Genomic DNA, 13,597 nt, shown 5'->3' with positions numbered 1-13,597 from the left:
TTAGTGAAGAGTCCCAACTAGCTAACCTTCATTCTTCTCCAGGCAATTATTCCATACATGTTCCCTGACATGTCCTATCTCCAAACACAAAACCCCTCCCCAACCTTTTCAGCTCTCTTTAGTGTTGTTTTTACCTATTAGAATGTAAGCCTCTTGAGGGGAAAAATTGTCTTTCTTTTTCTTATATTTGTATCCCTAGCACTTGGTAGAGTGTCTATACATAATAAGTACTTAATAAATATTTTTTGTCTTGCATTGCCTTATCTTTCCCAGAGAAATAAGGACCAGATCTTGCTATGAATGTTCCTATTATCATTCCTTTTAGTATAAATATCAGAAAAAACACAAAGGAGAACACTACTTTTTAACCTTTCATATCTAATTCACAGAAACTGTTAAAATGACAATTGGAAATTTCTTGGGTCTGAGAGTTTTCTGTTTAAGAGAATCTCTCACTAGGTAAAATCTGCTTATAAAATAATGAATATTTGACAGATGTTTGAGCTAAAATACAGAATATAAATTTTCTTCTACATGCTTTATAAAGTTAGCCTGAGATGTTTTTAGATGTGGGGGGATAAATACCCAGCAGACTCAAAACAGGAAACCAGGCCAATGGGTACTTTCAGGAAACTTATTATTGTGACAAGTTGGTTCCTCTGGATCTCCTAACAGTGCCGTCTTGATTGAGTACCTCTAAGAGCACTAGAGGTAAAAAATGGTATGGTCATGGGCAGTTCTCATCATTACAGTGTAGTGGCTAAGGGAAGCACTAAGTTGATCTAACTACAACTCACTCTTTCTAACTTACCATCTAACTACAACCCATTCTCTCCAACTACCAACATTCTTTTTTTCCCTTTTAGACCTCTGTATACCACACCAAGCCTACACACATTCTCTGTTAAATTGTACTTGTAGTGCCAAAGATCCCTCCATCATAGTTATCATAACTGCACTTATAAATATTATGACCATTTTTAGTTGCCAAAGTAGAAATCCAAGTGAACCTGGTAATTCTAAGTAAAATAAAGTAACTTTTAATTATACATTGGACTACTAACTTCTTGAAAGTAAGAATCATTTCTTATATATCTTTATATCTTTTCTAAAAAAAAAAAACCAGATGTGTAATAAGTGCTATAATATTTAATAAGGATTCCTTTCATATTGAGGTGCTAACAGGGGATTATAAATCATAAAGAGCTAAAAGAAGCCTTAGAGACCCAATAAGGTTACATGACCTGCCCAAGATCACTCAGATACTTAAGGGGCAAAAACAAGATTTGAACTCAGATTCTTCCCTCCAAATTTAGTGCTCTTTCTACTGTATCACACATCGCCTCACAAATCCTAAATCGTCTATTAAGAATTTCTCCATTTCCTTTCGTCTCATTGTCTAAACTCTCTTATAGTCTGGCTTCCAACATCATCATCATTCAATTGAAATTACTTCCTGCAAAGTTACCAGTGATATCTTTAATTGTCAAATAGTGGTCTGTCCTCCTAGACTTCTCTGTAGACTCAGGCACCATCAACCACCTTCTTTTTCCTTGCTGATCTTTTGTCTCTAAGTTTTAATATCACTGTTCTCTCCTATTATTTCTCAGGCTGACCATGCCTTTTTATTTTTAGCCTCATCTACTGATTCTTTCATTCAGGTCACACCCACTAACAACGAACCCATGCCCACTTCTCTTCTCCTTTATGCTCAAAGTTTCCAAACTGTGCATTGTTGGACATCGGATGGATACCACTCTATTAGCTTCAGGACACTACTATTACCTCACAATTTCAAAATTTAAGTTGTGTGACATGATGTTCACTAATGTGAGATGTTTCTTGTTTACTTGTACTTTCAATCATGTGAGCAATTCCTGGAACTTCCTCATTTAAGAGGTCAGATTTTTGCAATGTTGGGTTTTCAGTGGTTGCTGTGGTAAAAAGCAAATAGCGTCAATGTGGAACAGGTAATGACAGTGGAGGTACTCCAACCAATTCCAAGTTTTGAAGAGTTGTGAAGTAGCCAAGGTACATCCATCCCATTAGTAAGTAATTATAGTTTTTTAAGAATGACAATTTTTTTTCTTTCAATTTATGGGTATTTTTTCAAATACCTATTAGGACCTTAGGACATAAATACACATTGAGGGTATGAAACCAATTACTTAATAAAAAGTACTATTAGATATCTCTTTTGGCATGGGGCACTGTGAAAAAATTATTGAAACTCAAGAGTTCCACGAATCAATGTCTGGGAACCTCTGCCTAAACTATTTCACTAGGTGATCTTGTAAGTTCCCATGGATATAATTATCATGTCTAGGAAAATGATTTTCAGATCTATTCTGCCCTAACCCCAACCCTGACATTTCCAAAAATCTACTGGACATCTCAAACTGTATGTCTGATAGATATCTTAAATTAAACCTTTCTGAAACTGACTTTATTTTTCTTTTCCCCGAAACCTTTCCATTTTCATAACTTCACTGTCAAGGGCACTATCATCCTCCCAGTCATACTAGGTATATAACTAGGTGTCATCAACAACTCCACATCTCACACTCTCTGTCTCCATTTTATCTGTTGCCAAGTCATGTCAATTCTATCTCTGTAACTTCTCTAGCCACCACTGCTATGCTGGTCCACACCTCATCATCTCCATGGCTCTGAACAAGGTAACTTGTTTTCTAGTTGTATTCTCTGGTTCAAAGCTCTTCCCACTCTAATCAGCAATCAAATTATAGCTATAACCATGTCACTCCCTTATTCAAAAAACTCCAATGGCTCCCTATTACCTCTAGCATCAAATACAAAAATCCTCTGTTTTGGCTTTGAAAGTTCTTCATACAATGATCAATGTTGGAAGGGATATGTGAAATCTGCGACACTAATACATTGTTGGTGGAGGAGTGAACTCACTAACCTTTCTGGAGAGCAATTCAGAATTATGCCCAAAGGGGAACAAAAATGTGCATACCCTATGACCCAGCAATACCACTACTGGGTCTATACCCTGAAGAGATCATGAAACAGGGTAAAAACATCACTTGTACAAAAATATTTATAGTAGCTCTGTTTGTGGTGGCAAAAATTGGAAATTAAGTGAATGTCCATCAATTGGGAAATGGCTTAACAAACTATGGTATATATATGTTATGGAACACTATTGTTCTATTAGAAACCAAGAGGGATGGGAATTCAGGGAAGCCTGGAGGGACTTGTATGAACTGATGCTGAGCAAGATGAGCAGAACTAGAAAAACATTGTATACCCTTATCAGCAACATGGGGGTGATGATAAACCCTGATGGACACGCTCATCCCTTTAGTGCAACAAGCAGAAAGAATTGTGAGCTATCTGCAATGGAGAATACCATCTGTATCCAGAGAAAGAATTATGGACTTTGAACAAAGACCAAAGACTATTACCATCATATTAGGAAAAAAAAGCATTATATTATTATGATGTAATTTTACTATCATACTTTATTTTTCATCCTTAAGGATATGATTTCTCTGTCATAACATTCAACTGAGATCAATGGGGGTGGGGGGAGGGAAGCAAAACTCAAAATAAATAAACTCTTTAAAAAAAATAAAATGGGATTTGATTTGATAATAAAAGTAAAATAATTTTAAAAATCTTTATTTTTTCCATTTTAGGTTCCACTTTATGGAATATCATATTTATAGTATTCCTTAATTTGCTTTTATGAGAAAGAAAAAGAAGAGAATATAAAGATAGCTAATATATTTTATTTTTACAGTTTCTCCCTTGGTTATTAGTATGAAAAAAAATTTACTATAAACATGTCCTTGAATCTACTTGTTTTTGTGGGAACTTAAATATGGATAGTTCTTAAAAGGAATGCCATCACAGAGGATTAGATTACTTGGTTGCATCCCTTTAAAGATTTAAGAACAACTCTTTATCCATATTTTGTGATAAAGCCCTCATAATTCACTACTAAAATAAATCGCAATGATATCAGATTTAAAAAAAAAAAGAGGGGGCAGCTAGGTGGCGCAGTGGATAAAGCAACAGCACTGGAGTCAGGAGTATCTGGGTTCAAATCCGGTCTCAAACACTTAATAATTACCTAGCTGACAAGGGTGCCCATTATCACCACTACTATTCAATATTGTATTAGAAATGTTAGCATCAGCAATTAGAGAAGAAAAAGAAATTAAAGGAATTAGAATTGGGAAGGAAGAGACAAAACTCTCACTATTCACAGATGACATGATGGTCTACCTAGAGAATCCCAAGAAATAATCTAAAAAACTACTGGAAACAATTAGCAATTTTAGCAAAGTTGTAGGTTATAAAATAAACCCCCATAAATCCTCAACTTTCCTATATATGACTAGCAAGAAACAGCAGGAAGAGCTAGAAAGAGAAATCCCATTCAAAGTAACCTCAGACAGTGTAAAATACTTGGGAGTCTATTTGCCAAGACAGACTCTGAATCTTTTTGAAAAAAATTATAAAACACTTCTCACACAAATTAAATCAGATTTAAATAACTGGGCAAATATCAACTGCTCATGGATAGGGAGAGCTAATATAATAAAAATGACAATTCTACCAAAACTAAACTATCTGTTTAGTGCCCTACCAATCAAAATTCCAAAAAATTACTTTAATGAATTAGAAAAAAATTGTAAGTAAATTCATATGGAGAAATAAAAAGTCAAGAATTGCCAGGAGCTTAATGAAAAAAATGCAAATGAAGGTGGCTTAGCACTACCCAATCTAAAATTATATTATAAAGCATCAGTCATCAAAACTGTTTGGTATTGGCTAAGAAATAGAGTGGTGGATCAGTGGAATAGACTAGGTGTAAAAGCAGGAGAGGATTATAGTAATCTGCTGTTTGATAAACCCAAAGAGTCCAGCCATTGGGATAAAAACTCCCTCTTTGATAAAAACTGCTGGGATAATTGAAGTTAGTATGGAAGAAACTTAGATTAGACCAACACCTCACACCCTTTACCAAGATAAGATCCAAATGGTTACAGGACATAGACATAAAAAACAATACTATAAGCAAATTAGAAGATCAAGGACTAGTCTACCTGTCAGATCTATGGAAAGGGGAGCAGTTTATGACTAAGGAAGAGTTGGAGAACATCACTAAAAACCAATTAGATGATTTTGATTACATTAAATTAAAAAGTTTTTGCACAGATAAAACCAATGTAATCAAGATCAAAAGAAAAGTAGTAAATTGGGAAACAATCTTTACAATTAATGATTCTGACAAAGGACTCGTTTCTAAAATATACAGAGAACTGAGTCATATTTTTAAAAGAAAAAGCCATTCCCCAATTGACAAATGGTCAAAGGATATGCAAAGGCAATTTACAGATGAAGAGATCAAAGCAATCCATAGCCATATGAAAAAAAATGCTCTAAATCATTAAGTATTAGAGAAATGCAAATTATAGCTTCGCTGAGGTACCACTTCACACCTCTCAGATTGGCCAATATGACCAGAAGGGACAATGATCAATGTTGGAAAGGATGTGGGAAATCTGGGACACTAATACATTGTTGGTGGAGCTGTGAACTCATCCAACCCTTCTGGAGAGCTATTTGGAACTATGCCCAAAGGGCAACAAAAATGTGCATACCCTTTGACCCAGCAATACCACTACTGGGTCTATACCCTGAAGAGATGAGGAAAAAGGGTAAAAACATTACTTGTACAAAAATATTTACAGCAGCCCTGTTTGTGGTGGCAAAGAATTGGAAATCCAGTAAATGTCCTTCAATAGGGGAATGGCTTAGCAAACTGTGGTATATGTATGTCATGGAACACTACTGTTCCATTAGAAATCAGGAGGAATGGGATTTCAGGGAAACCTGGTGGGATTTGCATGAACTGATGCTGAGTGAGATGAGCAGAACCAGAAAAACACTGTACACCCTAACAGCAACATGGGAGTGATGTTCAACCTTGAAGGACTTGCTCATTCCATCAGCGCAACAATTGGAAACAATTTTGGGCTGTCTACAAAAGAGAGTACCATCTGTATCCAGATAAGGAGCTGTGGAGTTTGAACAAAGTACAAGGACTATTCCCTTTAATTCGGAAAAAAAAAAACAAGCCAGATGTCTTATTGTTTGATCTGGTTACCTCTGAGAATTCTGTTCTCTTTAAGGATATGATTTCTCTCTCATCACACCCAATTTGGATCAAGGTACAACATGGAAACAAAGTAAAGACTGATGGAGTGCTATCTGTGGGGTGGGGGTGGGGGGAGGGAAGCAAGACTGGGGGAAAATTGTAAAACTCAAATAATATCTTTAATAAAAATGAAAAAAAAAAATAAAGTTGATGACATCAGTGACAAAAAAAAAAATAATTACCTAGCTGTGTGGCCTTGGGCAAGCCACTTAAACCCCATTTGCCTTGCAAAAACCTAAAAAAAAAAAAAAAAAAAAAAGTTCTCCATAACCTGGTCCCTTCCTACCTGGAAAGTATTTTGATACCTGACTCACCTCTAATGATACTGGTTTCTTGCTGTTCTTAGACAAGTCTATATCCTGACTGAATTTTCTCTGGCTCCCTCATGCCCAGAATTTCTTTATTAAAGATTTTATTTGAGTTTTACAATTTTTCCCCCAATCTTACTTCCCTCCCCTCATCCCCCCACAGAAAGCAATTTTTCGGTCTTTATTTTGTTTCCAGGTTGTACATTGATCCAAATTGAGTGTGACAAGAGAGAAATCATATCCTTAAGGAAGAAACAAAAAGTATAAGAGATAACAAGATCAGACAGTAAGATATCTGTTGTTTTTTTTCAAAATTAAAGAGAATAGACCTTGAACTTTGTTCAAAATCCATGGTTCTGTATCTGAATACAGATGGTATTCTCCATTGCAGACAGCCCCAAATTGTCCCTTATTGTTGCACTGATGGACTGAGCAAGTCCATCAAGGTTGATTATCACCCCCATGTTGCTGTTAGGGTATACAATGTTTTTCTGATTCTGCTCATCTCACTCAGCATCAGTTCATGCAAATCCCTCCAGGTTTCTCAGAATTCCTTTCCCTCCTGGTTTCTAATAGAACAGTGTTCTATGACATACATATACCACAATTTGTTAAGACATTCTCCAAATTGAAGGACACTTCACTTAATTTCCAATTCTTTGCCACCACAAACAGGGCTGCTATGAATATTTTTGTACAAGTGATGTTTTACCCTTTTTTTATCATCTCCTCAGGGTATAGACCCAGCAGTGGTATTAGACCCAGTACTGGTATTCATGCCCAGAATTTCTTTTCCATGTCTATCATTCCTTGATTCCCTAACTTTCTTTATTTCCTTTGCCTAACATTTCCTTCAAATCTCACCTAACATTCTGCCTTCTAGAACAAGCCATTTCCAGACACATTTAAAGTAATTTTTTTTTCTCTATGACAATCATTTATACGTGTGTGCATGCATGTGTATATGTATGGTATAACTGTTTGTATGATATTTCCCCCATTAGACTGTTAGGAACTCAGGAGGGCACAAACTGTTTTTGCCTTTCTTTAAATCCAAAATCTAACACGTTGTCTAGCCCACAGTTGAAGCTTGACAAATGCTTGCTGACTTGATTTGATGATATTATTTCACAGTGACCCTGTAAACCATATGCTATAGGTACTGTTTCATTCACTTAACAGATGAAAAACTAAGGTGACACAGGGATTTAACTGGCTCTCCCAAGATTTCATAGATAATTCATATCATGGTAGGATATGAAGCCTGGTCTTTCCTGACTCCATATGATCTCATTTCTACTACAGATTACAGCCCTTTTTAAAATATTATTAAAAAGAATTCTGAAATGTTAATAGTTTAAAATTAGATTTAATTCCTAAATGAATCAATTAACCAACAAGCATTCACTGTACTGTGTTAGGTACTGAGGATACAAAACTAAAAATGAAATAGGTGATTATGAAAACTTCATAATTTTTAATTTGCCTTTCAAAGAAAGTCTATTCACAAGAAACTATTTCTGTTAATTTCTATGATTTCCACATTATAGACTTCTTCATCTTAAAACTAATTAATATTATATGGACAGCTAACAGTGAAGAAAAATTGCTAATTCAGAATCTTGGTGCTCTGTAAATAATCATTGTTAATTTTTGTTAATATTTGTAGAAATAACTATGTAAAGCGTATAGTTATACCACATTTTTTAAAAATATTTTGTCCTTTATTCTTCTTTTTACAGTTTTGGGGTTTTTTTTGCAAGGCAAATGGGGTTAAGTGGTTTGCCCAAAGCCACACAGCTAGGCAATTACTAAGTGTCTGAGAGGCCACATTTGAAGCCAGGTACTCCTGACTCCAGGGCCAGTGCTCTATCCACTGTGCCACATAGCTTCCCCTAAACCAGACTTGTTAACTTTAGACCCACAACTTTGTTATTCATTTAATAATTCCATTGATAAAATATTAATACCTCAAAAAATATAGTATTAATTCTCTTAAATTTCCATTAAAATGCTATAACTACATGAAATGATTTCCCTTTCAGGCACAACCTAATTTCTTTCATCAATGGATTCAATCTCTTATTTTCATAATTAAAAGTTTGCTACAAACAATCTGATTCTACTCAGTTGTTTAATTTGCAGTTCTTAAGATCTTTAATGCAGGAATTCTTAACATTTTTTTATGTATGAACCCCTTTGACAATCTGGGGAGACCTGAGGGCTCCTCAAAATGACATTTACTGGATAAAATAAAATACATAAGCTCACAAATTATTATAAAATATAATTATCAGGATATTAAAAAAGAAAGTTCATGGATACCAGATAAAGAATTTCTGCTTTAAAGAATTATCTGATAATGTACATTCATAAAAAAATTACATGATGTATCTCTAGAATTATAATTACTTACCTAAACATGCTTGTACAGATTTAAGATGAAGATGCCACATATGAAGAATTGAATAATTGTTACTGTCTTTTTCAATTACTACAAGAAAGAACTTTTCTGAAAAAGGTGGTGGGCGATAACCTATCAGTAAAGTAAAAAGACATTTCATTAATAATATGCTTTTAAAACATAAAAAACAAAGACCAGTGACATTACACACAAGAAGACGATGAATTGACCTTTAAAAACACACTGATGTACAAGAAAGACTCATTTGAGGATTTAAATTTTTAATTCATTAAACCTTAGCAGCAGCTAGGTAGTACAATGGATAGAGCACTGGCCCTGGAGTCAGAAGGACCCAAGTTCAAATCCAGCCTCAGACACTTAATAATTACCAAGCTATGTAACCTTGAACAAATGACTTAACCCCATTGCCTTGCAAAAACAAAAACAACAAAAAAACAAATCATTAACCTCAAAAAATTTAAAGCCTTTTCCCAAAAGAATGAGTGTCAACAGGAGGCAAAAATCTGCCTTAGTTGTCAAACTCTTGCCCAAATGCCTTTTATGAAGTCACATTATTATTCAAATCAGTAAATCCATAAACATTTCTCAGGTGCCCATGTATATATGCGAGATATTGTAATAGATACTATGGATACAAAGATGGAAAATGATACAGTCTCTACAAGGAAAAAAAATAGGCACAAAAATTAATGTAACACCGACTGTGACAGAACAAAAGGAAAAACTAATCAAAGAAGAAAAGAAAATGTGAAGAAGTTGAAATCAGAGAAAATTTTATAGAGGATTTGATACTGGAGGTAGGCCCCCCAAAAAGGATTTTTTTTTTGGTTTTTATTACAAGGCAATGGAATTGATTGACTTGCCCAAGGTCACAGAGCTAGATAATTATTAGCTGATCCCCCTAAAAAAAAAGGATTTTAACAGAAATGATGGGGAGTGTTTCTGAGAATTCAAATGCCAAATTAAAAAAATGTGCATGTAGGGGCGGCTAGGTGGTGCAGTGGATAGAGCACCAGGTCTGGAGTCAGGAGTACCTGAGTTCAAATGTGGCCTCAAACACTTAATAATTACCTAGCTGTGTGGCCTTGGGCAAGCCACTTAACCCCATTTGCCTTGCAAAAACCTAAAAAAAAAAAAAAATGTGCATGTTAAGAGGTGAGAAGGTCAGGGGAAAGCAAGATGAAACTGAAGAATAGTTAGTAATTAAATCCACCTATAATGGAAAAGTATAATATAATGTGAAAGACTAAAAAAAGTAGACTCATATATTTAGAGCTAGAAAATATCTTAGAGGGTGGCTAGGTGGCACAGTAGATAGAGCACCAGCCCTGGAGTCAGTGGCGCAGTAGACAGAGCACCAGCCCTGAAGTCAGGAGTACCTGAGTTCAAATCCAGCCTCAGACACTTAATAATTACCTAGCGAGGGGCAGCTAGGTGGCGCAGTGGATAGAGCACTGGCCCTGAAGTCAGGAGTGCCTGAGTTCAAATCCAGACACAGATTCTTAATGATTACCTAGCTGTGTGGCCTTGGACAAGCCACTTAACCCTATTTGCCTTGCAAAAACCTAAAAAAAAAAAAATTACCTAGCTGTGTGGCCTTGGGCAAGTCACTTAACCCCCACTGCCTTGCAAAAACTATACACACACACACACACACACACACACACACACACACACACACACACAAAGACACATCTTAGAGGCCATAAAGTTCAATCCTCTCACTGAGGAAATTGAGGCAAAGAAAGGTAAAAGTGTTTGAGGCATTATTTGAAAGACAGTTTCTTCCTGACTCTGAAGTCCAGCTTTCCATCCACTACTCCATGTTACCTCCCATGAAGGATGAAACCTGTAAAAAGGCCTTAAATACCAGGTTAAATTTATCTAAAATGCAAGAGCCTCCACTAAAGTCTTCTGAGGATGGAAAAAGTCAGACCTGTGTATTAGGAAAGATTATTCTGGCAGACAGGTAAAGGGTGAATTAGAATGGAGAAGCTAGAAACAGTAAGAAATAGACTTTTAGAATAATAGTTCAGTAAGTAGAGAAAAGAAAAGCCAACAAATGTGAAATTACCACTCAGAGCATTCTTCTGCGGTAAGAGCTATGTAAATTTTAAAGCACAATACAAATGGCAAGTTGTCATTTGGGGCAAGGACAAGACTGTTTTTCATCTTTGTATACAAATACCTCGCACATACCAAAGCAGGCAATAAATAAATACTAGTTCTATTAAACTGAACATACCCAAAGCAAAAACATAAAAACTTATAGGGAGACAAGAACTTGAAACTCCTGTCTCCTAAATAAGTCTCTCCACACTACTCCATGCTTTATTACTTTTAATTTTACTTCCAAAAACAAGATTTTCCTTGATAGAGGATCAGTACTGAGACAAATCTTCTGCCCTATTGGTCAAGATTAAAGTTATTTTAACTAAATTATCTAGTGCCTGTGTCAAAAATTGTTCCAGAGGTTTCTAGTATTTTATAAAGGTCATACAGAGATATGATAAACTTTTTTTAAAGAAATTTAATTTAATTTAAAGTACCTTGAGATGGCTGGAAAAATATCTCTGTTTCCTTCTGCTCCGTGTCCACCTTAAGTGGTTTATATCCTATAATGAAATCTTCTTGAAAAACATGAAGTAACTGTGTATTTGAGCCACACTATAAACATACAAAAAAAAAAAAAGTATTTTTGTACTTCCAACCTACTACTCTTCTCGACACCGACACACACACACACACACACACACACACACACACACACACACACACACACCTGAAATATTTAAAAGTTTGACAAATTTCTCAATCAGGAGAAAAAAAGGCTAGAAGGCAGAATCTGAGGCTAAATGCAATTTGAGAGTTTAAAGATTTCTAAGTCAGAGAGGGAAGGCAGCTCATCATTTCCCTTGGAAGTAAATACTTTTAGAGGAAGGGGGGAGAGTTGAAAGCACATAGAGTAACCAATGCTAAAGACCATTTTGCTTATCTCATATCTATCTTTATTATGTGGATGATAATTAGACGGAAATTTTCTCAGAATCTCAGAGATGAAAAAAATTTCAAAAGTCATCTAGATCAAACCATACCTAGACTGGAATTTCTCCATAAAATCTAATCATTCAGTCATTGCTTGAAGATCTCCAGGAAGTCATTTATTACACTTTTGGACAACTTATTTTTAGGAAGTTTTTTACTTTATCAAGTCTAAATTTGCCTCTTTACAATCTCCACTCATTCTTCCTTATCTGTTCTTTGAGAACTTTAACCTCTTCTAACCCATGCTATCTTTTTTAATACTTGAAGTCTGCTAATATGCCTCTCTTCTTGACCTCTCCTAGTCTTTTCTCTGGAATATTCCTACTCCTTTATATAGCAGGATATCAAGGCCCTTTTCCATTTTGATTTCCCTCCTCTAAATATTCTTCAACGTTTAATGACTTTCCCAAAATACAGTTGCTAAAATTGAACCCAATATTTCTGTCAGATGCAGGAATCCTGAATAGGACAAGACTGAGAGGGACTGTCTGTTCTATAGATCTGGACATTATGCTCGAGCCTAACATATCTTGTTTATATGCTACAAGTTTGGTGAGATGATGCTAGGTCCACTCTGAGTATATATTCTATCTATCTATGAAATTAATGAAGAATAATTGTGTGCATACCCTTTACTCCAGCAATACCACTACTAGGTCTATACCCTGAAGTGATTATGATAAAGGATAAAAATACCACTTGTACAAAAATATTCATAGCAGCCCTGTTTGTGGTGGCAAAGAATTGGAAATTAAGTAAATGTCCTTCGATTGGGGAATGACTTAGCAAACTGTGCTATATGTATGTCATGGAACACTATTGTTCTATTAGAGACCAAGAGGGATGGGAATTCAGGGAAGCCTGGAGGGATTTGAATAAACTGATGCTGAGCAAGATGAGCAGAGCCTGAAAAACACTGTACACTCTAACAGCAACACGGGGGTGATGATCAATCTTGATGGACTTGCTCATTCCATTAGTGCAACAATCAGGGACAATTTGGGGCTGTCTGCAATGGAGAATACCATCTGTATCCAGAAAAAGAACTGTGGAGTTTGAACAATGACCAAGGACTATTAACTTTAATTTAGGAAAAAAAAACTGATATTGTCCGATCTTGCCTTCTGTTGGGGGTGGGGGGAGGGAGTAAGATTAGGGGAAAAATTGTAAAATTCAAAATAAATAAAATCTTTTTGAAAATTAAAAAAAAGAAGTAAAGACTTTTTCTGATATCCTTCAATTACTGATTTACTGATATCCAAGCTTGTTATGACCCTAAAGGGAAAACTGTTATGTGTACCTGCCTGCTTCTGCACTTCCACTAACCTGAGAACAGTGAATACAGCAATGATTTTTTTGGACCTTTCTGAAAATTATCAATTTTAGAGTAGTTGCCTTGAGTCCCTTTTAGATCCAGGTTATGAGTTCTGCTGCCCTGAGTTGAGGCATATGGGTTCACTTCATCTTGTTAGAGAAAAATGGCTATATTTGTCTAGGTATAAATAATGAACCTGGCTGAAGGAAACCAAGCTGTTGGTTTTGTTTTGGGTTTTTTTTTAATGAAATGTTCTCAACTCCCTTGTCAAAGAAGTATTTCCAATTTGGGAAATAATTTTGTAGGTC

The 13,597-nt window shown here is 35.4% G+C and overlaps 1 protein-coding gene across 1 annotated transcript in view; it reads right to left on the bottom strand.

Annotated features, from left to right (window-relative positions):
* Positions 1 to 13,597, bottom strand: part of DMXL2 (Dmx like 2) — a 100,056-nt gene that overhangs the window by 74,844 nt on the left and 11,615 nt on the right. The window contains exons 7-8 of the mRNA XM_074234680.1: positions 11,479 to 11,596; positions 8,921 to 9,040 (exon numbers count right to left, since the gene is read on the bottom strand). Coding sequence (XP_074090781.1) covers positions 8,921 to 9,040; positions 11,479 to 11,596 — 238 coding nt within the window. The remainder of the gene's footprint in view (positions 1 to 8,920; positions 9,041 to 11,478; positions 11,597 to 13,597) is intronic.

This window comes from Macrotis lagotis, chromosome 4, assembly GCF_037893015.1.
Source record: "Macrotis lagotis isolate mMagLag1 chromosome 4, bilby.v1.9.chrom.fasta, whole genome shotgun sequence".
In the NCBI taxonomy this organism is placed as follows: Eukaryota; Metazoa; Chordata; class Mammalia; order Peramelemorphia; family Peramelidae; genus Macrotis; species Macrotis lagotis.
Note: the sequence above shows the minus strand (reverse complement) of the source record. Positions and strands in the feature narration are given on the sequence as shown.